Raw genomic sequence first — 27,066 nt, 5'->3', positions numbered from 1 at the left:
GGCCATGAAAATGCCTCAGATGTACAGGTAAGAGAAACAGTGAAGTGATCCCTTGAGGCCAGCACTGCATTGTTGAAAGTAAAGATACTGTTCAATCCAGATTTTAATCTCAAGAAAGACTGATATGACTGTGGCTCACTGAAAGGTTTACTAAAGGCTGCTGTTTCTGGAGGACACTGTTTTGCAGATAAAGATGATGTGAATAAATCATCCTAACCAATATCCTCCTTCTTTCAGATCAGCAACCGTGTCCTGTATGTGTTCTTTACACATGTTCAAGAGTTCTTTGGAAATGTGACCCTCAAGCAGGTGACAAAACCTCTTCGCTGGTCAAATATGGCAACAATGCCAGCACTTCCAGAAACACAAGAGAGCATCAAAGAAGAAATCAGGCGACAGGTTGGCAATAACTTGAGTGTTTTTCTGTTTATCTTTGCCCTGGCTTTATACATTCAGCAGAAAATTCTCCTATGTTTGTAACATGCACTTTAAGTCCATCACAATTATCCTATTGTGGTCTCATCCTATCAGTGAGACCACTGGGAAGAGCCTGATGATTTCCTTTCCTTTTTCATTTGTGGAAATTGTTATGGTCTTGTGAGGTTCATAGCTGTGTCATCCATGGAGTGCTTTGCTATGTTGGTCAATACTTTGGTTGTGGGAGGAGGGTCAGGAGAGCCATTAGGGAGGGTGGTTTCTTTAGTACTGCTCTTAAGCTGGCTCTGGATCCATGCTGGGTGTGTGTTAACACTTGTTCATGGACATGTCAAGGTTTGAAAACCAGAACTCCCAGCCCATTGCTACAAAGCAAGAAAGATCTTCCTTTTCCATCTACCCTGCTACAATATATTTAAAGACTATTTCTTTGGCAATCTTTCTAGGAGTTCCTTCTGAACTGTTTACACAGAGACTTGCAGGCAGGGATAAAAGACTTATCCAAAGAAGAGAGACTCTGGGAGGTGCAGAGAATCTTAACAGCTCTTAAAAGGAAACTAAGAGAAGCTAAGAGACAGGTGGGTAACTTTCCTGTTTATTGGCCAGACAGCTAAATCATGGATCCTAATCCATAACAGTGCAGAGGCACTCAGTTAGATCATAACACCTTTCAATCTTCTTTGCCGCAGATTTTCCCATTTTAACTTTACACGCCTGATGAGCAATTGTGTTTTCTCCTTGGCTGGCTCTCCCTAGGGACAGGGAGATCTTCACAGCTGTTCACAAAAAAATGTGTGTGTGATGAAAACCTCAGTGTTTGCTAGGGCACATGCTCATTACATGCTTAAAAATCAAGTCCTAGAGTACCAAGAGGAATTACTGGAAGACTTGAGGTTAACAAATCTGAGAAGTGTTTTTTAAACTATTCTATGTCCCACAGGTGGGACAGACCATGCTCAAAATTTGGAAGACAAACGTGATGGTGGTTCTAAATTTGGAAAATAATGCATTCAAAAAAAAATCTTTTTTAGAGTAAATACAGTAACCTGGGAAGCTGTCCTTTTAAATGTTGTTTTCTTTCTCTGGCAGGAGTGTGAAACAAAGATTGCACAAGAAATTGCTAGCCTTTCAAAGGAGGATGTCTCCAAAGAAGAAATGAATGAGAATGAAGAAGTTATAAATATTCTGCTTGCACAGGTAGCTGGCAGGCACTTACCTGTTTGCCTGGTAATAGTATTTTATATTTCAGATCTATTAAACACTCCTTTGTCCCTTCTGATGCCGAGGGGACACTGCAGGTTCAGAGGGGTCTCTGTGTCCATTAAAACCACAAGGCTTTGTTTTAATGGCCAGTGAAGCAGGGAAGGAAAGCTGACTGCAAGAGTGAGCCCAGAGCTGAGGAGACTCTTGTTGACAGCAGACAGGAGACACTGTGAAAGAAAAAAGTGGCCTTTGTTGTTCATGTACATAGAAAGCACCACTTCCCCATGCAACAGGGTTCAGTACTGTTAACTGCTTTCCTGCCGATCAAAGGAAATAAGGCAACTCTTCTGGCTTTTTTGCCTTCTGTTGCTTTCCCCAGTAGCTCTGAAAATGAATATAAGGAGGAAAGTACAGAGGGGAGAAGATCAAAGACATGTAATTCAGTTTTTCTAGTAATTTTACCAGTTGGCTAGAGCTTTCCCCTGTGATTTAAGGAAAGGCAGCCAAACATGCCAGGATGGTGTGTCATCTCCACAACTATTCAGTATGGTGATTATCTTGAGGATTTAGAACAGACATTGCTGGATTTGAACTTTTTATTTGCTTTGAGGTCTTGATGGATCAAAGTCCAAAGCAGACATGCTAACCACTGCCACTGAAAGTATTTCAGAGAACAGCATCATCTCATCCTTATTGTATGTTCCTGTAGGAAATAAAGTCAAGGCTTTAAGTGAACTAACTGATCATTGCAGGAGAATGAGATTTTAACAGAACAAGAAGAGCTGCTGGCCATGGAGCAGTTTCTGCGCAGACAGATCGCCTCCGAGAAGGAAGAAATAGATCGGCTCCGAGCAGAAATAGCGGAAATACAAAGGTAAAGGGGACAGCTCACAGCAGAGCCCGGCCAGGACAGCACGCTGTGATTAAAAGGACATAAATGCTTTGCTGAAAGAATACTCCAAACCACACTTAAAAGCTCACCCAGTGAACATCACAGTTGAAAGCCACTTGTTTTTATTGAAGTCTTGACAAATTTGAATCTTGCAGGATATTTTCTATTGTTTTAACAATGGAATTTTAATCTAAAGGAAACTTGACCCTGTGCACTAAAAAAATCCCCCTATGAAATCACTGCTTTATTAAATTAAGCTTTGAAAGGGAAATCTGATTTTGCTCTTTAAACCATTGGCAGATGATTGAGGGGATGAAAGTTAAGTCACTTGTGTTGTCACAGTTCTGGCAGACTCAAGGAGTGTTTAAAGTGGAATTTGCCCTTGGTCTTTCAGTCGCCAGCAGCATGGCCGCAGTGAAACCGAGGAATACTCTTCTGAGAGTGAAAGTGAGAGTGAAGATGAGGAGGAGCTGCAGGTCATCCTGGAGGATCTGCAGAGACAGAATGAGGAACTGGAGGTAGGATTTGGTTCTTAGCATTCACTGGTTCTCTCTTGTGGTGGATGTGTGATTGCACAGGTGCGAACTCATTGTGTGCATCACTTTTGCCCAGGCTTGTGACGCACACACAGCTTTTAAATCACTGCTGTGTGTGAGTCCCTGTTGCTGCCTGGGCCAGCAGTGCTAAACACCCCTGAGCTACAGCACTGCTGTGTCAGAGGAACATATTGTGATTCCCTGACATTTGTTTCCCTTCCTTAAAAGATCAAGAACAATCACCTGAACCAAGCGATTCACGAGGAGCGTGAGGCCATCATCGAGCTGCGGGTGCAGCTCCGCCTGCTGCAGCGCGCAAAATCCGAGCAGCAGGGGCAGGAGGAAGAGGAGCCGGAAAAGCGCGGCGGCGTTTCTCAGCAGCAGAGGGACACTGTCCTGGAGACAAAAGCAGCCAAAGAGCAGCCAAAAGCAAGCAAGGAGCAGCAAGTCAAGCCATCGCCAAGTAAAGACAGGAAAGAAACTCCGATTTGATCCGGCTCCTTGGCTATGCACAAAATCAACTGAACTGTGCAAATTACTGTAATTTGAGTCAAACTGCACAAATTATTGGTGGCTGTGTACATTCTGTAAAGAAACTTTTCTTTTAAGCCCTGGAGACTTTTGTCTCTAATACTTGTGGCTTCTACTCATCAGACTCAGGTGAGTTTGGAGAGGCCAGAAGAGTTTTCCAGTTAGTATCAGATTATTTCAAGACTGGTTTCCTTCAGGTGATTCAAAATAATTCAGTAACAGTTTTATTTCAAACCAAAATCATTATTTACATTCACTGGAGCAGAATTGGAAGATCTCCTTTTCAGTAAACAAACAAAACCCACCCACACTTACTAATGATTTGCCTTGTGGATCTGTTCATCCTCATTCACCATTATTTCTGCTTATTAACCTAGTCACTTCTTGCTTGTGCCTTTGATACCTTTCTGATGCAGATTATATACAAGGGAGCTTTAAATTTATTCTGGGTTGGTTGAAACAGTGGGAGACTGTGGGGTATCATGTTTACCTAACATGCCCTTAAGCTTCGTTTCTGTTCTGAGATGTACTGAATAAGTGTAAAAACTTGAGAGATGTTATTTATGTCCCCATATGATGGAAATGTCCATGTCCTTTAGCAGTGTAGGTAATCACTGACTCATCATTAACCGCCTTCATCACACCTGTTTGAGACAGGCCCTGTTCACACTGCTGCCATGTAGCCAAGCGCTTTGTCTTCATCCATTTTAAATGTTTCCATCTCTTGGAAAAAGCCACTGCTTGTAGGCAGGGGTGGGAGTGGTTATGTCTTTAGGACGTATCTGCCTGACCAAGCAATACAGCATTTCCCCTGCACAAATGCCAGTCACTTGGGATTCCAAACGTGCCCGAAGAGCGACGCCAACGGGAGGCACCGGGGCTTCAGCAATAGCCTCTTTTTGTTGGTGTTTAACAAACCAACCACTGCTACTTGGTTTTGGTTTGGCTGTTTTTAATGCTTCTACCCTCCCAAATCCTCCACCCACACTGGCATTTAAGGGCCCTTTAATGTTTTGGATACACTCATTGGACTCAGCCCTCAATCCATATATAGACAGAAACTCCACAGAGTGCATATAGGCTATCTTATTTTTTAATCTGGATATTTATTTTCAGCACCTGTTGGATGTGGTTGTATTCTTTATCTATTGCACTGTTGTGAATCATTGGCCATGATTTGATTTTTGTACAAATAATGCTTTGATATGTTATAGAAAAAAACAGCATAGTATTTTTTTAAAATTTGGAAAAAAGTTTATAAACACAGAAAATGTGATCAGATTACAAATGTAAACTAAAGCATTCTCCCTTGCCTTCGTTACATACATTTTATATTTGCTGGCAATATTTAAACTTTTTGTTTGTTTGTTTAATTCACACTAATTCCTATTGAATTACCATGGATTTTTCTAATGTTCTTCAGAAAATCTCTTAATATTGGTTAACTTTTATTTTGTTAGGATTGTATTTATCAAGCAAATAAATTCAACAGCCATTTGAAAGTAGCGTCTCCTTTATCTACTTCATAATGCAGCTCACAGTTACTCTTCCTGGGTGGGTGCCTGCAGCTGAGAAGTTTCTATGCAAAATTACTCAAAGTAAGGTCTGAAACAGAGGTGGAGCTGCTGCCCCTGCAGCAGTGCAGCTCCTGTAAGCAGAAACTTGGTGTCAAAACACCCGAGAGATGTTTCTTTATTCTGTGCCTCAGCACAGGTGAGGCTGGGGCTGGGCACCTGCTCCTCCTCCGCAGAGGGCCCTGACTACCCCAAGCACGGAAGTGGCTTCCTCACCCCGACGCCTGCAGGGAAGAAGGCACAGAGCAGCAGCCATTTGAAAGCTTGCATGTGGCAGCTGTGAATCATTAGCAAAAAAAGCCAAAGCTAATTTCAAATAAAGTGGCAAGTAACTACAGCACAATAATCTGAGTGTGCTGTTCAGATCACATTATAGATTTCTTAATCCCACGGGCCATAGAAAAATACCTGAGCAGCCTGGTCATCTGCATGAAGCACATACATGTCCTAAAGGAGCAGGTTGTCTAAATCAAAGTATTCTTTGAGCTGACTTAAGCCTCTTTGCAACACCTTCGAGCCTATGTGTGCCAAGTGCAGTGCAGAATGCCTGTCAAACCCTTTGGACAAAATACCAGACTGATTCACAGTTACTGAATGAGGGAGGAACAGGCTCACTATGTTAATTCCACTGTTCTGGACTTAACGTTTGTGAGAGTGATTGGCCCATTGGCTTCCTTCTTGAAATGTGAGCACTTCCACTAGAGGTGGCCCAGGTGATGGGACAGGTGACAATGACACACCTGGCTTGTTTTGACAGCCCTTTCCAACACAGGCCCGGAACAGACTGGTCACATCAGACAGTCAGAAGCCCAAGGGATCAGGAAGTCTGTATGAACAAATCACTGGGATTCCTGTGCCAATAAGAGCCAGGACACAAAGCGGGGAGTTGCCCACAGGTTGCTGAAATCATGACAACTTTTATACCCATTGAAATACTGCAGCGGTACTTGGAACAGCCTCAGACGTCTGCACACCAAGCAGGATTTTTCTCTCTCTTTTTACCTGAAAAAAACCAGCCTGAAGTGAACTGGTATTGCCTGAACAGCTGAAAAGAACTGGGGTCATTCTATTTTATTTACTGAAAGATTACAAAAAGTAAAATGTTAGATGGGCCTCCAGAAATTCACTGTCCTTTACCATGGACATAAAGGACTCCTGTACAGAAGATTTCCACCTCTATTCACCATTCCTACACTAGCACTGGGGGCACTTTTATTTCTCTGTCCCCTCAGATTACTGAGTTAAGTAGTAATTTTTAAAATCTAGGTACTGAAGCCAAGAATTTTATACCTGACCATGTAAAGCTAATTTCTTTCAATTAAAAATAGATAACAATTAAAGCCTCAACCCAAACCTCTGACAAAAAGGTTTGACCAGGTTTCATCTGTCAAGGTCTTAATTTCTCAGCAAGAGCTCTTACTCCCAATGTTTCATCTGCACAGGGAAAAATGCCTCATCCAGACCAAACATGGCTTAGGTCAAACTCCACTCTGTTCTTTAAAACACACTCCAACTTCGGAAGCCACAGCACTGCAGCCTGTGCCAGAGCATGGCTGTCTGTCCTTCCTGTCGCTCGGAGGAAGCCCTCGGCTGCTGCCCCACCCTCTCACAGAGGGGGAGACCCACAGAACCTGTCAGGACAGGCCCCTCCCGGGGCACTCTGCCTTGGCACTGTCACTGCTGGCACACGTGACTTGCTGCCACGTTTCCTCTGGAATTTCTTGTGTTGCTGCCTTAACAGCGTGAGCTAGAAGGTCTGCCAAAGGATTACACTGCACAAACATATGATTTTAAACCAAACAACCCCACTCCCACAGCCTGGAAAAATTCCCCATCTGAACCGCCAGAGTTCTCAGACCAACCCTGCAAACCTTCCCTTCCCTTCCCAAATCCCTCTTCTCTCTGAACTCCCTATTCCAGTAGAGGAACCACAGCTGGTCCATGGAGGGGGAAGGGCGCCTTGAGCACAGCCAGAGCCTTGTTTATCTAAAACCCAGCAGATCACCATGGAAGTCTGCAATCCCAGCATTTTGATTTGAGAGATGGGAATACTGCATCCCAGATTTCTGCACCAATGAACACCCCTTGCTGACACACAGATGTGCCGGGGAGTCCCAGTCACAGCTCCTGCTGTGGCACACTCCTACTCAGAGTCACTGCCTGGTGTTATCCCAGTTCAGGGCTTTGAGGAAGATGGGGGCAGGAGATTTCTGCTAACAGCACTGCCTATAGGAAACAGTGCCAGGCACAAAGATCTAGGAGGTGATTGGAAAAAAACAAAAAAAAAACCCCAAAACCGTCAGCCAAGAGACCAGAAGAAGAAACCATGAGATCAATCAATGACCAGTACAAGAAAAATGGTCTGGTCCCCATTTGTGCCTTTGTTGGTGCCCTACTCAAATTGAGTTTATTTGGGTTTTTCTTACACTGCAAACCCAGACTGACTGAAAAATAAATGAAATTCCTTTTGATGTTCAAACAGTGCGTCTCTCCTCTTCTCAGCCTTGCAAAAAAACATGCAGAGAAGTGTGCTCAGTACCTTCACTTGTCACAGGCACAATCCCAAAGCAGCTGCAGGTAATCCCTTTAAAGCATTTCCCACACAGAGACACTACCACACGTCTGCAGAAATGGGTCATGGAATTTCAAGCAGACAATGATCAGAGAGCTGTAAAATGTTTAAATATTTGGTTATTTATCTCTGCTAAGTGACAGGGTATTCTAATCAGCTAGATGTAGCCCAGCCTCAACAGAACTGAACTCTAAAATAATCCCATTAACTTGGGCTCTTTATTTATTTTTCTGATCTAAACAGAATGTTAATTAAAACTAACAGGCAGAATCTGAAGGCACTTGGGCAGGGGGAGAAGATCAAGCAAAATGAAGTTTTCTGTCATACTTTCATTTTTAAGGCAGTCTCTCAGTAAGTCCTAACTCTGCACATAAAGAAATGATTTAATCACTTGATATATCCTTTCGATGCTGGCACAGACAGGGAGACAAACCCTTCCCATCAGTATCAGGAAGGACAGAGTGATTGGAATACAGAACCAGCTTTTGCCCACCTGCCTGCCTCAGACTTCTCATCCTTCACAACAAAGGGCTGAAACCAGGTCAGAAAACGTGAGCTGCACACCAGCTTCCCCACCAAAAGACACCGGACTCACAGGAGCCTTTGCCAGCAGGAGGGAAGTCAATCAGAGAGTGCCAGAGCCATGGCACAGACTTGGCCCTCCTGCCCCTCCACTACCAATTCCAATCAGCCACCTCTGCAGCCTGACCTCTGGCAGTACAGGGACAAGGGGCCGAGCACTAACAAGGCTGTAACGAGTACCCTGCTGTTCTGTTGTCCTAATGAACCCACGGGGCCAGGAACTTGTGCAGCAGCCATCTGGGACATTCAGAGCAGAAAAAAAAAAAAACCTATTTCCAAGCCTTGCTCATGTCTTAGTTATAAACAAACCCCCCCTCTCTACAGAGCTGTAGACATTTGCCAGTTTTATTGCCATGAAATCTGCAGGCAAGTGTGGTGAGGAAATGGCCATACAAAATCCTAATGGATCCGTGGGGGGAGAAACAACTGAAGGGAGAGAACCTGCTGTGGAAAACAGCAAGCAGGAGAAAGGCAGTGCTGCAACCAGGACATGGGAATAAAAGGAACTTCCTGTGAAGAATTCTCATGAAGATGCAGGATAAGTGAGCCAAAAGATTAAATGGCAAACAATGAAAATTGCCTGTGAAGAGCCAATCTGGTATTCCACCAAGCAGGTGAAGGTTGAGTGGTGATACAGCTTTTGAAAACCATGAACCAACAGATGACAACTCGGGAGCCACTTCCCTTTCTGCTCAGGAAATCCTGACCAAAACAGAAATGAACTGAGATACGGAGCTCAAATCTTTCCTCAGGAAAGGCACCCAGGAGGTAATTCAGCAGGATCTTTGGCAGCATCCCCAGACACTGCTCCACAGAAGAAACAACAACCTTTAGCAGCGCTCAGAACAAGGATGCACATTTCCCCAAACCCCATCTCCTTAGGGACATGATGACGATTGAATTATTGGCACTGCTAACACTGCTGGCATGAGAAAATCCCTTATCAGAGTTCAGCAATAGAGTGCACATCCCTCAGGCTGTAGATCAAATGCTCTAGGGAACTGCTGACCATAAAGCAAGTATTTCCTTCCCCTCTGCTTCTTGGGAATCATCAAACTGAGCAGAAAAGAAAGGGACAGATCCATGACACGCTGGGTGGAGGAGAAAGGACAAAGCCATTTCTCCTCTTCATTGAAGATAATCTTCAGTTGTTACATGAAAGGGGGATGCAGGCACTCTGAAACTGAAAACACTCAAGTCTCCCTCAGGAAAAGCTCCAAACTCTCCCTCAAATTCCTAGACCTGCACCACTACTGCATAAATAAAACATCCAGAATTTCTCATTTTTCAACACAGAATTGTTTTACCTTGAAGTCACCAGAAAATACCTAAGGGGATCAGATATAATCCTTCGTTTTACTGGACTAGTGGAATAGTACATGAGTACAGTGATGGAATTAGGTTGGGCCATGTTAATTTCAGACTCCAAACACTGGGATTTAAACTCCAGTACTCTTCCAGCGAATCCTGTGCTCCATTCAGTCAAGAGGATGACCTGGACCATCCTCTGGTCTCAACACCTTGCTCACCTCAGGAACTGCACACAGGATTCAACTACAATTTAATTGTCATTACACTCGGGGAGAAAACTCCTCAGATGATGGGATTTATGTTCTCTGAACAAAATGCAGAAACCGACTGGACTTCAACGCATATTCCTAAAATGGGAATCATTGGACTGGGAGAAGACGAGTCACTTCCAGGTGCTCTCCTTAGGGCAGCAGGGAGAGCTGCACTGCTCCCTGTTTCCACACAGCCTGCTGCCACCCACAGTGCTGTCACCCTACCTAGTCCTCCAGGGATTTTGCCAATTTCGAAAAGAAAAGGGACATGCATAGAAAAAAAAAAAAAGTATTTACATATTAAAAATCCACACCAAAAAAGCAGATGAAAAACACACACCTACAAAAAGTAATAAAGAAATGCCACAAAAATCCTCAAGCCTAAAAGAAAAAACCCTACAATTTAGAAAATTCAAACCTACCCCAAAAAACCCCAAACCCATCATACTTCAAGGCAGACAGAGATGACTCTGCATCTTAACCACCTCCGTGGCTGTGCTAAGGAGTACAAAAGCAGCCTCTGGGAGTAAATAGCAACTTTCTGTTTACAAGAGAAAAAACTGTGGAATAATCAATTTTCCAAAAAAACAGGAGGTGAAAAAAAGATATCCCCCTAAGGCTCAACGGCCAGGGCATCAGGTACCTGACTGATAAGTGAGAATGTTCTGCTAAAATACATCAAAGATAAGCTGCCACAGCCACTTCTACTTCCTCGGGAAAAAAAAAAAAAAACAAAAAACTTTACACACTTTGGGTTCTGCAGGCTGCAAGAAAGGTGATTTAAGGAAGCTGTCCCTGGAAGACAGAAGGAGATACTAGATCAGTAATTTTAAATGAGAGAAAAGGAAAGCAGTCAGTGGACTGCAGGCAGGTTAAGGGCAGTTTGAACTCACAGTTTTCTGTACTTCTGACTGAGGTGGATGTTCAGACTTCCAGCCACTATGCCATTTCAGGCTGCAGGCAACAGGTTCCCAAGCAAAAGGGACACTTGGAAGAATCCAGCAAAACCTCAACAATATGGTCAAAGTACATCTGTGCTGTAGCATATTCCATCTCAAAATGCAGAATTCTTCACGATCATTAACCAAACCCCTTGCCCATGAAATAGCCACCGAAGTGTAGAAAACTGAAAGAAAAAGTCCACTTAAATTTCAAACTTGTTTTTTTAATGTCTTAAAAAGGTCACAAGATTTCTTTCCATCTTATTAATAAATTTTATTTGGACAAGTAGAGAACAACTTGTATCACAACAGCTTTTAAACAACATGATTAGACTGCAGCACTCCAAGGAGGCTCACAGATATGTACAGTATATGAAGAAAAAAAGTTGCACCTTCAGAGCTGATCATGATCAAGTTAAAAATACCTGACTTAAAGTACATGTGCTAATAAATTTCCTTTAGGTCATGACCAGCATGAAAATAATTAGGACACAGGTACTCAGCAAAGTTTTCTGCTAATGGATACAGCAATATGCTGCATTTAAGGATTAAAATCAGATTCTAGTTTAGTGTTAGCACTGAGCCCTTAAGAGAAATCCAAATTTCTACTTTTCCCATTTACAAACATCAAAGCTATTCCCACTTAAGGGTGTGCCCAGCTGCACACAAATCAAGTCCTTGACTGATAAAAACTTGAGCTCTAATACTGGAGGTCTCAGTCTCTGTACAAACTTGCCTCTCTGGCCATCCCGCCCATCAGCTGCTACAGAAAATACTTGCTAAGTTAACTCCTCAGGAGAAACAATGCAGGTCTCTGGAAATCATCACATCCTTTCTACAATGAAAATGATCTGCCAATTCAAGTTTCATTTGTTCAGGAAGACAGAAGATTTAAGGCTTCGGTGGCAAAAATAATCCTCTGAGCAGTGTTTTTCTAAAGTCAAGCTGATACAGGTATGTTTACTTTGCCTTGACTTAAAATCCCTGGTTATCAGGTTTAGATAACATCCACCTGTTAAATCTGGCAAGAAATCCCTCCTTCCAAACAGGTTGCTCTAAATCAACCATTTTAGAAGCATTTGAGGATAGTTGGTTTAAATTTTTTCTTTTTTTAATCATAGCAACATTCAGAACTTAGTAAGTTGATGAAGCAGTGCTCATGGCATCATCTGCAATTTTGGTACTGGCAGGGTGGATGCTCGCAAAATACTTGACATCACTGTCACCGTCCATTTGAAGAGCCATAATTGTTTGTTCCACAGCTTCTTGGTGAGAGTTGGCAGAATTCAGGAAATACTCTGGAAGAGAAAATGCACAAAACTCATGGGAGGAAAGGACAGCCAACCTCAATACCAACCTCAGTGTACCCCATGAGATACAAAATTTCAGAGGACAGTGAACTCTTACAGTCTAACTGGAATATCTCAGTAGGCACACAAGACACTTCCAAATATATCTATTAATTCATCTTAAAAAAAAAATAATTTCATGTTTCAGAGTACAGTTGTTCTAACGATGCTGTTCAAGTACAGGATTTCTACAGCCCTTCAGTATAAAAGGGTGACAAAACTCCATGGCCAAAGAGGAAGGAAAAGCCTGGAAGCAACTCCAGATGAGAATGCATGTATTTGTGACAGAGGAAAGATACCATCCACCCATGGCCATGCCACTCCATTTCTCTGCCAGCCTTGCCAAGTAATTATCAAATGATAGACCTAAGATAACATGAAATAAGAGTGGAAGAAATTCCAACATTTGACACAAGGTGCATAAAAGCAGTTTAGCTACAAATGGCTCACAGGAAGATTCGTTGAAATCTGAGGTTTAAAATCTCCTGAACTGACTTTTTAAATCCGCCTTTCCCAATCTATCCACCCTCCCTAATCATACACAGAACACTTCTGAGGCAGAGACCACCTGCCATAAATTTACGTAGTGGCAATGCAGAATGGAGGTGCACTATCCATGCAGGGCACACAAAAACACCAATGCCATATGAGAGCAGGAAGAACAGTGACATTCTTGGCACAGTTAACAGGAGATAAATCTGCCCATCAGCTGATCCATCTCAGCTGTCTCCATATGCTTCCTCAGCCAGCATGCACAAGGCAGCTCCCAACAGCCCAGGGCTCAGCAGTCCTCAAGCCAGTGTATGGTGGTGAGAGTGGAAGTGACCAGAAATGGATGAAGTATTCCAAGTGTGGACACTCTGCTGTCTTAGAGAATAGCCTAATACTTCTCATGCTGCTTTCCTTTACAGTGCTTTGGACTCTGAGCACTCCTGACTCTTCTGGCACCTGCAATGCACCGGGGATGCTTTCCTCAGCACAGTCTGCAATTTGAGACTTGCATGTCTTATTTCCCTAAAGAGAATCCAGAGAAGCTTTCTTCCCACTGCTACCATAAAATATAAAGCCCAAACAACAGCCACCTCTTCTCCCCCACTGAGAAAACAAATGGTGGCTTATATTTGTGTATCTTTTTCTTTCTTATTATGCAGAATATCAACTTTTATTAAACTAAATAAAGGGCACTCTTCAACAACTTCACAGATGCTAGTTGCTCACTTGTGCTTTCTGGTGACACCTCTACCAAGCAGCTCATTCATGGAAAATGACACCAAAGGAACAGGCTGGCATAGGAGCAAGAACTCATTTCCTCAGCATTACACAACAGCAGGCTGGACATCACAACAGGGTCATAGCTTCATGTCAGCCAAGGTAATATCTCACACCAAAGGGATGGTAAAAGCAACAACAGCCCACATCTGATGTTGCTTCTTCTTTCCCAGCTGAACTTAGGAAAACTGAGGGACAAAAATCCCCTATGCAGTCAGACACTGCAACTCCTTCTGCCACTAACCTTTCTCCAAAAGGGTTTGCTTCAATGTTTTTGCGAGCAGGACTCGAACATTTGGAACCTTGTCAGATGCCAAGTGTAGTAAGTGTGGCAACAGATGCACAGCAAACTGGTCCATGGGCAGGCAGTCATCTTCACTGATAGTCTGGCAGGAACACAGAGGCAATTTCATTAACTTTCAGCACAGGGAGGATGAAATCTCAACACATAATCAGAAACCTGGAACTCCCTTTTCTCCCTTTTATTTTTTTTAAATCACTGTACCACTTGAAAACAGGAGAGAAAAGCAGAAGACCTTTACAATCCTTCTCACAGTTAATTTAGTCTTTGTTTAAACTAGATACTATATTGAGACAAAAATGGTTAATATCAATAAACACCTCTTATACCAAAACATTTCTCTAAATAAGCTCAAAGCTCACATTTCTCCAAACACTTCAAAGAACTGTCCACCTGGGCAGCAGCCACAGTGGCTCCCAGCCTACACCTCTGCCACAGCCTCCATATTTGACCATTTCCTTGGGATCCCAGCTAGTTTCAACTCCTGTTTGTTTTACTGAGAATGCACTGACTTTTGACCAAGCTGCACAAGCTGGTTAAAGAGGTACAGGCAGCAGCTACTGATTGATTTCTCAAGATTTATTATACAAATCTCACTTCATGCTGAGCAACAAAGCAGCTTCCCAAGTCAGAGATTATTTTGCTACACTTGTGCTCTATATTCAATATCAGATTTGATGACCTGGTGCTAATATGCTGACGTAAGATACAGTCAAGCTAATCTATGGAGAAACAAAAAAAAAAAAAACAACCATGAAACTATTCCCTTGGAAACAAAGTCCTCAAATATTCACCAATATAGTGTCAATGGACAGCTGCAGAGTTCCAATCCCCTTAATTCTGATCACCACCACTCCTCAAACAAAAACAAACAAACCAACCTCCCCAAAACCCCCAGAATATAAATGAAAAGACATTTCACCTGGCAAATAAAGACAAAAGTCTGCCGACCAGACCATTTGTGGCATCTACAGAACTTTTCAACAAGTTCATTCATGAGGTCTACCACGAAGGTTGGTGTTGAAGCCATGTACAGCTTTTTGACCATTTCACTAACCTTGAAGAAATGAGAAGAAAAAACCAAGTAAATAAAAAAATTACCTACTGACCACCAACAACCCTCAGAAGTCTGACATCCTAAATTTATTTAGATTGCTTTACCAGCTTGTAGGAAATCCAGCGGACAGAGGACACTTTGTCTGCACAGAGGCTGAAAGCAATGGGCCGCAGGTAGTCATAGATGTCCCTGGCACTGTACAGGTCTAGGAGCAAAATCAGCTGCCTACAAGATGGAAGAAGAACCAAAGAGAGTATATCACAGTAAGAAAAAAGGCAGCTTAACTGAGTATCATCACTTATACGACAACACTTATCATGTATGCAATGTGGCCATAATGAAGTTACCGGGAAGCAAAAATCTATTTTTCAGTTGTCATCATCTGGATGGGTCACTTATTCACAACAATGACAATACAACTACTGGGAATTTTTAAGCAAGGGGGACATGTGGAGGAGGAGAAGGACCATCTACTAATCAAAAATGGAATTAGGAATAACACTGCAAAACATCTATTATATGATTTTCCCATTTTTAAGTATCCACAACAATGAAAATAATCATTCTGAAAACCACATACTCAGCCAGCTCAGCACGGAAACGCCAGTTCCTGCTGTTATCAGTCACCAGGAATTCCTGAAGCTGATAAAGATACTCTCGTCTTTTGTCAACATGAAGAAGCTGAAACAGTAAATACAAACTTACATAAAGACCTACAGGCTACAATCAGCAGACAGAACAAGAGCTTTAAATACAACTAATGAAACACTCTTTTTATTTAAAAAACCTTAAATCTTTAGCAACGGTGTTGCTTTCCTGGGCTAAACCCTGTAATGCTTAAGACTGTAAAATCACATGGGCACTACTGAAAGGAAAATGTGACAAGTCTTTTCTTTTACTCTAAGAAAGGAGGCGTAAACAGTAAAGATAGTTTTAGGATTTGTGTCTCTCAGCTCCAGAAATGAGACTGTTACAGAGAAACTTCTACAGAAATTTGACAAGTAAGCCATGTAGGCAGATTAGAGCCCTCCCCAAAAAAATCATATATACTGAATAAACATGAACAAAGCTCTTCAGAGAAAATAAAGTAGCAGCAATACAGTTCTCTTGCAACATATATTCCAGTATTCAACAGATATCTGTAGAGATTCCCACAGAGTTACACGGGTCGGAACACAGACATACCTTCAGGAAGTCATGCAAGTGCTTAAGCACACCTATCCTCACTTCATCTAGGTCCTTCAAAAAGCCATTGAAGACAGGAACTAAATCTCCAGCTGTAAGCTGGTCTCCAAGAATGACAGCAAGTTCATGTATAGAAAATGCCAGTGTCCGCCGAACCTTCCACTGCAACATAAATAAAACAGTGTTATTGATCCAAAGTGCTCCAGTCAAACCTGAGGGTCAGTATCCAAGCTGGACTCCCAGCAAATTCCACTACTTACAAATATCTTTATACTGTCTCATGTAACAACTGAAAATTACACTGGAAATTTAAAATTAAAAAGAAAAGGAAAATGGAAGAGAAGACAAATGACGAGGTATCATTTCTTCCACCTGAATATCAAGGAACTGTTCAAATACAAGTCATCAAAATATTTTCATTTTCCAGGTGCTAGGAAGCAAAATAGTATTCCTGACATCAGTGCTCTTGCACACATTACTTTTTGCTTTAAATTCTTCAGCATAAATTAGTTTCATGCTACTACTCTCTCATTCTGTTTTTAAAATTAAATGAGTAAGATATATATCCCACAATATTTCAGCTGGGATATTTTTGCTTCCATAATAGGTAAAGTTTCTTTCACACTCAGTGCCTAGCAGCCCAAGAACCAGTGGAGCTTTCAGACACCCTAAACCGAGGGCACATTGTTTAATTTGAATAATTATTTCAAGAAAGTCTTTCAAAAATAAAATAGCATCTATTCTTCAGCCAGCACTTTCCAATTAGCACGGGCACTGTTCTTTTGCTCTGGTTTGGTGATCCAATCTTAATTCAGATTAGACTGGCGATAAGTTTTGGACACTTCTGAATACAGGGCAATTTGTTTATACTTGTGTTTTAAATTTATTAGCTGGTTGTTTTTAATGGCTGCAAAGGAGCCTGGAAAACATGAGCAACAGCCATGTATAAAATTACTCACAATGTATCACTGAGAACTGCTGCTCTGACAGAGCAAGCAGCAAGTTCAAGAGAGGTGAAGCAGTCTGAGAATATTTAAAAAAATAAGAAGAGCATCTCCAAAAAAGGAAACAAAGGAGGTCTGGGAAACAACTGTAAACCACAAAATGCAGAAAGCCACCTCCTTACCACCTGACAACAAGGAAAATGCTGCTATTTCCAGGATTTGTTTCTAAAGCAGCAGTGCTGCTGCATGGCGATAGCGATGTTATTCCTGTATGACTAACTGGATGTGGCACCAAGGCCTGGTGTGAGGCTGACTCACTGAGCTCCAGACATGCCTGCAGGGCCACGTCTGCTCACACACAGCACAGGCCAAATTCTCAAACCTAGGAGGCTCCCAGACACTGCCATAAGATCTTAAGCATGCACAGGAAATCGGAAACTTGTCCTCATTTTCCTACTGGAGATCCATCTCCCACTTTAACCAGCCTGTTTCTTTACTACCTGAGCACCACACACCCCCTGCTTCCTCTGGAACTACCACTGCACCATCATTCCTTATAGGATAACACCAGGGACGCAAAGCTCTGTGTAAAAAGCACAGCAGCCCAATATCCAGTGAACAAGAGAAACCATTACAGAGGTTCCAATTGGTCTTTGCCACATCTCAGCACTTCAGACTGTTCACTGCTTGAGCTCACCTGCATGTCAGATGCCAGAGTCTCGTAGGTGTCTTTCAGACAGTGCCAGTTCTGCCTGCCCAGGGTCAGTGCCACGCCGGGCAGGCTGTAGGCGCAGTGCTTGGCAATCTCGGTGTCCACTGTTTGTGCGCGGGACGGATCAGTCATGGACAAATACTGATCCAGCAAGGCTTGAGGTACAACGTCCTGCAGCAAGACAAAGGCACAGCATCCACACTATTTTCACTGACTCCTCATAAGGCTCACTATAATTCCTGGGCACTCTTTTCCCACTTTTTTCCCCACAACTATAGAATATTATTTAATTACAGTGTCTTAATAAGGGCACAACAGTTTTGTATCTGCTAAGTTCCACCAAAAGGTTCCAAAGAAACAATAACATGACTGGGGCTATTTGGAAAAATGCAGACCAGCTCAAGAGAGGAGCAAATGGACAAGTCTCCTTAGGGAGTCTAGGAAATGGAAAGAATGCATTCTACCCTTTGCAAACATTCAGGCTCACATGTTGTGCAAATTGGCCATTTTATGTCATCCATAAAGACAAGTACAATAGCAAATGATGTGACTTGCTCAAAAAACCTTTCCTAATTCTCTCAAAATCTTGAGAAGGTGGGAGAAGAAAACTAAATTAAAATGCCTTGAGGAGCAGGGAAGGGGAGGGAGCAGACTACAGTGTGTTCAACTGCTCCCAAACTCCCTGAACAGTCAACAGGGAGAAAGAGGCTTCTCCAGAGACAAAGAGATCTCTGGTGAAGAACTATCCTTCTGTCCATTAAGGAATCAAAGCATCTGAACCAAAATTCTGTGAAAACCTCTTTACTACTGCCTTTGCTTCAGCTGCTGTCAGGGACTGACTCTATTAAGGGGTGCACAAGAGCATTTGCCTAGCACAGCTGCTGAGTAGCTCCACCGACAGGAACAAGCCAGGGACTGAGGTTCCCAATCAAGGTGTCACACTGATGCACAGTGGCAATGTAATACCAGACTACCAAAACAACAAACATTTGATTCCATTTGGAAAAAATAGCAGAGGTAGTTCCAGCTTAATGAAACACTTCCAAAACTGTTCTGCAAAAAGCTATCAAGGGGTGGGGGTGGTTCCCCACAAAACACGTAATAAAAAAATCATCCTGTTTCCTCAATAACTTAATTCCCATTACAGCATGGTTCCCATCGAAAACTAAACCAAATGAAACAGAGCCTGAAAATCTATGACAAGTGTTATCTCATGTCAAAATAATACTGTCATCTCTCATGCATAAATGTAACAGAAGCAACTGCTAAATGAAGCCACTGACTCTGAAAACAAGGACTATTTTAAAACTACTTAATTAAGAGGTATTTAACAGAAACTAGATCATGTCAGAAATGACTGAATGAAAAAGGGGATAAAGGAAATACCCATATATATTTTAAAAAATTCCACGTATCTGCTACATATAGAAAAATCAGAAGTCACTGTCATTTACCTGTACTTTGGATTTTCTTTCTTCTTCCGGGCTGAAACTACTGTTGGTACTCAAATCTGAATCATTATGAATATAGTGAAGTGTAGAATCCATATTCTGTAAAAAAAGAAAATAAAAGGTCACATAAAACACACTCTAAACATAAAACAAATACCAACATAAAGAAGTGCTGTCCTCGCCTCAGAGTCTATTTCTTAGATTAAAGGAATATATGCATTAATATCAAATACAATTTTGCTGCAGCCCAAAATCAAAAGGTCTGCAAGATAAATCTGCTTTCAATTTCAAACAGAAGCTCCTCTTACTCTGCTCCATTTTGGTTCTTATGGAATGAAAATCACAGGAGAGGAGTACTTTTGAGACGGCATTAAGGAAAATATAACTAACATATGGGTCCCATTGCTTCTCCCCTGAATGGAAAGTAAGAAAACACCTGTAGCTGATTCTGATGGATTTGTTGCTTTGGATTTGTGCTATAATATGGTCAAAACAAAGCCACCCTCCCACTGAAGAGTAGAACCTGATAAGACTCGTGCTGTTGCACCTTTCCTGGAGGTGATTATTCTATAATCTTCTCTGGATAAGCTTCACCTTATAAAACTGAGTCCTACTTGGCCACAGCTGCTGACAAGAGTAATAACTTCTCTCAGCAGCCCTATTAAAATCCTTTTCAGCAATCATTTTAGCACCCTGGCTACACATCTAGGCCTTGAGGAGTGGCAGAGGTGTGATGGGCTGCAATGAGCTGTGCTTCTGGGGGGATGCAGCATCAACGCTTTCGGTACAAGTGCAGCTCCCCAACAAACCATGCATTTCAAGCAGAACACGATGAATATCTGAAAAGCAGATCAGGCTGCTGTGTGCTGGAACAGGACAAAAGCATTTTTGCTAGATTTGAGCCAAGGTATCTATCTATTCACAAATGCTGCAGGGTGAGCTCCTAGGGTCAACACAAGCAACAAGAACATGCCTACTTCCACCAGCTGCTCAGATTTTGACAATGAGAATTTTCCAGCAAACAACAAACTTCTTCCAAAAAAAGCCTCCAGGATATAATCTGTCTTCCTTGGTTAGACTTCAGACAGTTGCTTTTTCCTTCTCCACGAGCTGCTTTCATCTAAGCACTGGGCTGTAATTTTAGCTGCTGAGGTATAATTACAGGTGATAAAGAACAGGCAGAGCTGTGAGGCAATTGCATATCTCTGGCAGAGCAGTCCATGTCACCTGTCAGGCTTAGGAAGCAGCAGCAAGGAGGTGTTGAAGACCCAAGGGGAGAACAGATTTGCAAGCAACTCCGTAACTAAATGTGTCCAGCAGCACACAGCTCCAACTGTAAAACCTCCAGAGGCCTGGAAAAATATCTCTGCAGGATTTTTAGTTTGACAGTTAATTCCTCCTTCACTCTTTTTTGGCCTTTTGTTTGTTTGGGTTTTTTCCCCCCCTGAAAAAGAGATTATTTTCAGCATTGCTAGTCACCAGTTTTGATGTCTTGCAAATCAAGGAATTATGAGGCAGCCAGTACACCCTAGCCACAGTGCTTCCCATGAGCTGCCAGTTTGCATGGGACCAGAGGTTAATCATCCATTCTGTTACAATAAAAGTGAAAAGACTCCATCTTACATTCCCTGCTCAGTTTCAAAAGCTTAAGCTTTAAAAGAAATCACACTTTATGGATTGAACCAGTCAAACAACTGAATATAATGGAGGGTGTCACAGATGGGAACGTTTTCACTCAGCCACTTTCAAAGTCAAATATGCATTCCAGAGAGGAAGAGCTTCAGCAGAGAAGAACGACAGCCATCAGTCAGTATGTAGGTTATGCATTATCTCCCCCCCGAAAATGAAGTTCCATCTTTTTCCATGCACCAAACTGAGCACTGCATAGAGCCAGGACATGAAAATTCAGCAGGGTTTAGCCTGAAAGCTTCTTGTGTACCAAATGCAAAATCTTTGCCATGGCCTTACAGATCTCTAAGGCTAAGCTTCCCTTGGCTGTGTAACAAGAGATCTGGGGTTGTGCTCCTAAGATCTCTGCTCTGTGTCAAGGGCTGCACACCAGGAGAGACGGTGCTGGCGCTTCCTGATGGAGCAGCTGGCCCAAACAAGGAAGTGGCCAGTGTTAGGGGTCCATCTCCTCCTGGCATCCATCCTGTTCTTATTAGAGAGAGGTACTTGTGCCAGACAGGAGTGGGAAGATTTTAGCCCAGTTTCCTTTCTCCCTCTACCTCCAAATAAAAACAGACTCCAACACTCATCCCCTTATCAAACATTATAAAGAACATGTAACCTGAAGAAAATAAAAGCAGTGCCTCTTGAGAAAAAATACACAGCTGCCCTCAACAAACAAGCTTCATCATATCCCAAAAATCTTACTGGTCCACTCTATTACATCATTTATTTTCATCTGAATAGAGAATCTCTCTTTAACATGCAGCAGTAACTCCTTTATGAGACAATACAGCTGCCAAAGGACAAGCAGACTGTGGTTTTGCTTAGTGGTGTATGTGCAGAATTGTGCAGGCTGCATTCAAATACAAAATGCTGGAGAGTTTGATTTCTCTCAAGTGTCCAGTACCCTACTGACACACTGCTATGCTGAGACTTAAAAAAATCAAGAAAAGACAAGAAGAAAAAAATCACTACCACAACAAAACCCTGACTAAACTAAAAAATCCCAACAACCACCTGTGAAAATCAGAGGTCTCTTCACTGCTAGGGGCAACAGTCTACTTCGTCAACAGATCACAGCTTGATTCCCAGAATTCTAGGTCACCTCTATAATATCTGCTCACTTGTAAAATGAGGACTTGATACAGTGCCAGTAACAAACAAGAAACTGACAGATTAAGAGCATCCTTTTAAAGCATAAAACTGAAACATGCAAAATCAACATATACCAGCAATGTGACTGGTTCTTAAACTTTCTGTTAGCACAATACTCTGTATACAAAAACATAAAACACAGGACAGGTGCCTCTGCACAAACACCACCCTCACCACCCCCCAAAATTCTCAAGAATGGAGGTTAAATGTACACTGTAATTTTAGGTTAGCATTAGAAAGAAGAGATCCTATAATAAAAAGTATTTTGAGCCTGACATAAAGAAACTGGAGGCACACTGGTGTTTTTGAAACAAACCACATTTGTAGAGTTAAATTACAATTGTGTATCATCAGCAGTATCCAAGTAAATGTCGCATTCCTGAACTCCTCATATATTTTTGGTGTAGATGGTAGTCCAACAGCTTAGAGAAAAAGTAAATTAAATGCCATCTAGAAACATCACTCTAATTAAAGAAGGATGAAAATCTTTGCACTGAACTGGTATTAACTCCTAGACATTTCAAAGATGCTTGTCAAAATTTCATCTGGAAAACACAGTTTCAGTAGTATGATTCAACAAATCACCTGCTCTGGTTTTATGGAGCCTATTTTGGAACCACTGCTTTCTGCAACAGCAACAGCATTTAATACCACCTGAGCTTGTGGCATTATATGCAGTGAATGTAGCGGGTTTGGCCTGACAGAGCAAAGAACAGAAAAGAGTATCAAATACCAGAACTACAGTCAGGCAGGGAACAGAGAGAAGGGCTGAAGAAGTAAATGCAAAAAACTTCAAGATGTTACTGATTGCTAGAGTAACTTTCTCTTTCAGCAGTGTGCCCTGGTGGCCAAGAAGGCCAACGGCATCCTGGCCTGTATCAGGAATAGCGTGGCCAGCAGGAGCAGGGAGCTCATTCTTCCCCTGTACTCGGCACCTTGAGTGCTGTGTCCAGCTCTGGTCCCTCCTTCCCATCCTTTGGGAAGGACGTTGAGACTCTTGAGCGCATCCAGAGGAGGCAACGAGGCTGGTGAGGGGCTTGGAACAGTAACCCCGTGAGGAATGGCTGAGGGAGCTGGGGGTGTTTAGCCTGGAGAAAAGGAGACTCAGGGGTGACCTTATCACTCTCTGCAAATTCCTGAAAGGTGGCTGTAGTCAAGTGGGGGTTGGTCTCTTTCTCCAGGCAGCAACTGACAGAACGGGAGGAAACAGTCACAAGCTGCATCAAGGGAAATATAGGTTGGATACTAGGAAAAGGTTTTTCACGCAAAGGGTAATAAAGTACTGGAATGGTCTGTCCGGGGAGGTGGTGGAGTCACCATCCCTGGATGTGTTTAAAAAAAGACTGGATGTGGCACTCAGTGCCATGGTTTAGTTGAGGTGTCAGGGCATGGGTTGGACTCGATGATCTTGAAGGTCTCTTCCAACCTTGTGATTCAGTCCACACAACACCTCAGCTGCAGGTCCTGAACTTCTCTCATGCAGACCAGTAAACCATAATAAATCAATTCACAGGGAACAAAGTATCTCATTCTCCAGGTTCAGGGAGGGGCACTGGAGAAGAAAATTCACTCATTATCAGTACGGGATCTATTTTAAGCAAGGCACTTTCACATTAATAAAATGTGGTAGCATTAAAAAATCTCCAAATGCAACAGTGACAACAGAGATTTTTAACAGAAACAGTTTAAAGAATTTACATGGACAAGCACAGAACTGGCAAAAACAAAGGCACCCAACACAAGTCTTTCATTTTAGTAGCTAGCACTTCAATACCATCCACACCAGCCAAAAGCAGAAAGCATTTGGCTGCAATCATCACATGAATGCAAATTACAGCTCTGTTACTGGAGCCCTGGAAATCCTAATGGGAAAAAATAAAGTACAAAACTCTCTTCTTACCTCTACAGTGTCACCAATTAAAGGCACAATATCACCCAGTATAGGTTTAAAACTTTGTTGGTCATTGATGGTTAGTTCAGTCTGTGAATCTGTTCCCTTGCCAACACTGGCCATTGTCTCTTCTTGAGGGTGCAAACTGGACGCTCTGAGTGCAGCAGACAACACCTCCACTTGTGCTGCAGTACACGAAGGAGAAATACATGAGAGACCAAACTGCAATAAAACTTCTAGCAAGTCCACAGATTCAACTTTTAGACAGAGACTAATTAACTGAAAGATGGCAGAGGAACTACAGGAGAGGTACACCAACTTAAGATCATATTAGTAAATCCCAAACTAGGGACCAATTAAGTTCTAGATTAACACCCCACTCTTTTTCTAGGGTACTCAACCAAACCACAGTCCAGTGAAATTTGTCCCTAAAGCTGAAATAAACAAACAAACCCCATAACTCAAGATGAATAAGGAGACTGCTGTTATGGCAGGATCGGATCTTTAACAATTTTAGTAAATATTAATGGTGCAAACAGGTTTTTTGGGACAGTACAGCCCATGAATATTAACTTATAGACTGGGCCATTTGTGGGAGGTGGGACTAAGAGAAAGAGGGACAAAGTAATTCAAATAAAGACTGAGAACAGGTTTCGTAATACACAAAGGATTTCAGTCCTGAGAGATTGTTCCTCCCTCTATATATCTTCATTAAATTCTTACATTTTAATAGCAACTCTAAAGCAAAATCTATATAGAAAGATGCCAGACCCGATACTTCAGCCTTCTTGGATCCTCCAAACAAATAAGAAGGTTGCACTGTGTGATGTTCTCTTATTGATCTAAAGAAGGCATTAGCACTTCATACTCTGTTATCCACTCTTTTGGAAAAGATCCAGTAGTTCTGAGGCTGCCTGCTTTCCATCCCTCTGTTTACTGCCAATTAGAAAAAGCTTTGTTGAGCAATGCTCCTTGGATATAGTCTGACCTGAGATCAGGTATCAGAGGCAATCTCAGCTGCAAGTGACACAGAATTCAGTGCAGACTGATCTACCCTGCCAAACTCCTCCTCCACTTCTTTCCAAGAAGGCAGGGAGGAATAATCTCCTCACTTATTAAATTTATCCAGCCATCCGGAAGATCTGTTTCTCATAGATTTTGTCTTTTCCAAGGTTTCTTGAATGTTCACTGTGAAATTACATGACAACCCATATGCTTCTTTTTAATCCCATATTGCCATACTAAACTAAAGAATTCTGAATTTCTCCCTGCAGCATTTTGAATATGGCTGTTATCAAGTAGTGAACAAAGTTGGACTCATTTGTAGACAGAAGAAACAGATATGATATACAACTGCTACAAGAAACAAAAATTGTTTACTCAGCAAAATCTTAGATTAGAAGCCTTAGCAAAATCTAGCAAAAATTGGAAAACACACCGTGGGTTCACTGGTTTTTTGGTAGAGTCTGATGAGCAGGAATAAAGACAATTCTTTACAATACACAATGCTAACTCTCTAACTCTGTCCAATTTCTGATAAAATAACCCAAAGACATTCTCGCTGTATTACTGTATTCCTCAACATGAAACAGGAAAAACAAAATGTTAAAAACTTAAAGTGTAACCAACATTATACTAATACTTCCACTATAAAACATGTGAAAAATAGTTTAAATATATATAATTTACATATAAATACATAAAAATAAGGAATTTTACCATTTTTAATATTAATAAGACTGCTACAACCTTACTCTTTAAGTATTACTTCACTGACAATGAACTTGTGTACTCTAAGACCCATGAGAATAAAAAAGATCAAGGTTAATAAATTTTCCCAAAATTTAAATGTTAAATAAATCACCCCCAAAGCCAGGCAAAATAACTAGCTATGCTAAGGTAAGAAATGCCTGGCTTATTTCCAAACTATTTTAATTTAGAGAAATCAAACAAGAAAATTAAAAATAATTATATTCTGCTGCACATTGAGGCATTTTTCTTGAAGACCCTTTTCATGAAGGACAACTTCATGAAAAATGTTCATTCCTCTCACCTTCACTTAAAAGTGAAGAAAGCCTACCCTACTAGGTAAACATGCACTACTTCAACACTGTTTATGTATTTTCTGAAAAATCCACACAGAGCACCCAAGATTACTTATAATAACAAAAGCATCTACAGCAGTAATTGGGAATTTTCCAAGACATATTCCCCACCCATGCCCCACTGTCAGCCTGCACACCTGGACCACCCTTGCTTAGGGGCTGCTTTAACAGGATGGAGACAACACCAATCCTGACTTCCTCTGCCTGCCCTAGAAGAAATATGACAAAAACGTGTATTTCCTCAGCTTCTTGTCAATTCTACAATCTCAAGATGTGGGGATGAAGGACAGGAGAAGCCAAACTCCCAAGGATTTCACTGACTGGCAAGTGCCTTATTTCTTCTTTCAGTGCTGCCATTCACTGACAGGTGAATGTCCTTTAGTCCCTAAACACCTTCAGGTCCTAGCTAAAAGAAGAGCCAAGCATAACTGCTGCTTCTCATCTCTCATGAAGAGATTTCCTACTTACATGAGACAGGCAATGGTTTGCAGAAAATAACTTCAAATTCAAGTAAAGGATAAGGTTCCCCTTTCATGAATGACAGGGAAATGCTTCAAGAAGGGAATCTCTGGCTAACCAGCTTTCACAACTACCATCAGTAAAAATGGGAGTGTAAAGGCCAGTTTTGCACATAGCACAGAACTCAGGTAACTGCATTGCTCAGATAAAGGCAATGTTCACTGGATCTTAGACCATTAATTAACTCTTTCTTCAACTTTTGCTTCAGATGAGATGTATTTTCAAACAAAAAAGTATTTAGTCTTGGCTACTGTACCTGCATCCCAAAATAACTGGTACAATCTGTAAATTCTAAGCCACATTTTTATCTGGTCTTACTGAATTTCTCGGTTTTCAGGAATTTCTGTCCTTTCAATAAACCTTATTGTTGTTTTCTGTTTTTCCTGATGTTTCACTAGAAGACACTGATGTTTCTTTTTTTCTTTTTCCTTTCTTTCTGTTTCCTAAAGGATCTGCCTTCCTTAGCCTCACTTCTTACTCAGAGGCAAAAGCTATGGGCTCCAATAATGGGTACAGAGATGAAGTAACTGAAACATAAGAACAGAGTTTCTTCTCCACTTACTCCTCACCTGTTCCATTAACAACATATTTTAGACTTTTATTGCAGGCAGTGCCAGTAACCTAACTTA

General features: G+C 41.7%; 2 protein-coding genes across 11 annotated transcripts in view; one reads left to right on the top strand and one right to left on the bottom strand.

Annotated features, from left to right (window-relative positions):
* The window catches only part of RALBP1 (ralA binding protein 1), a 32,799-nt gene extending 27,700 nt beyond the window's left edge, over window positions 1-5,099 (top strand). For all 3 annotated transcript variants that reach the window (XM_041477668.1, XM_041477669.1, XM_041477670.1), the window contains exons 5-10: window positions 238-399; window positions 882-1,013; window positions 1,525-1,632; window positions 2,391-2,512; window positions 2,925-3,048; window positions 3,295-5,099. In XM_041477668.1, coding sequence (XP_041333602.1) covers window positions 238-399; window positions 882-1,013; window positions 1,525-1,632; window positions 2,391-2,512; window positions 2,925-3,048; window positions 3,295-3,558 — 912 coding nt within the window. In that variant the 3' untranslated portion in view covers window positions 3,559-5,099. The remainder of the gene's footprint in view (window positions 1-237; window positions 400-881; window positions 1,014-1,524; window positions 1,633-2,390; window positions 2,513-2,924; window positions 3,049-3,294) is intronic.
* A 5,934-nt stretch (window positions 5,100-11,033) lies between these two features.
* PPP4R1 (protein phosphatase 4 regulatory subunit 1) overlaps window positions 11,034-27,066 on the bottom strand; it is a 63,571-nt gene continuing 47,538 nt past the window's right edge. For all 8 annotated transcript variants that reach the window (XM_041477708.1, XM_041477711.1, XM_041477710.1 and 5 more), the window contains 9 exons: window positions 23,823-23,998; window positions 19,100-19,195; window positions 17,631-17,816; window positions 15,990-16,151; window positions 15,385-15,485; window positions 14,909-15,029; window positions 14,670-14,804; window positions 13,691-13,832; window positions 11,034-12,126 (listed from right to left, as the gene is read on the bottom strand). In XM_041477708.1, the coding sequence (XP_041333642.1) occupies window positions 11,963-12,126; window positions 13,691-13,832; window positions 14,670-14,804; window positions 14,909-15,029; window positions 15,385-15,485; window positions 15,990-16,151; window positions 17,631-17,816; window positions 19,100-19,195; window positions 23,823-23,998 (1,283 nt within the window). In that variant the 3' untranslated portion in view covers window positions 11,034-11,962. The remainder of the gene's footprint in view (window positions 12,127-13,690; window positions 13,833-14,669; window positions 14,805-14,908; window positions 15,030-15,384; window positions 15,486-15,989; window positions 16,152-17,630; window positions 17,817-19,099; window positions 19,196-23,822; window positions 23,999-27,066) is intronic.

This window comes from Pyrgilauda ruficollis, unplaced genomic scaffold (genome assembly GCF_017590135.1).
Source record: "Pyrgilauda ruficollis isolate IOZ18807 unplaced genomic scaffold, ASM1759013v1 scaffold41, whole genome shotgun sequence".
Lineage (NCBI taxonomy): Eukaryota > Metazoa > Chordata > Aves > Passeriformes > Passeridae > Pyrgilauda > Pyrgilauda ruficollis.
Note: the sequence above shows the minus strand (reverse complement) of the source record. Positions and strands in the feature narration are given on the sequence as shown.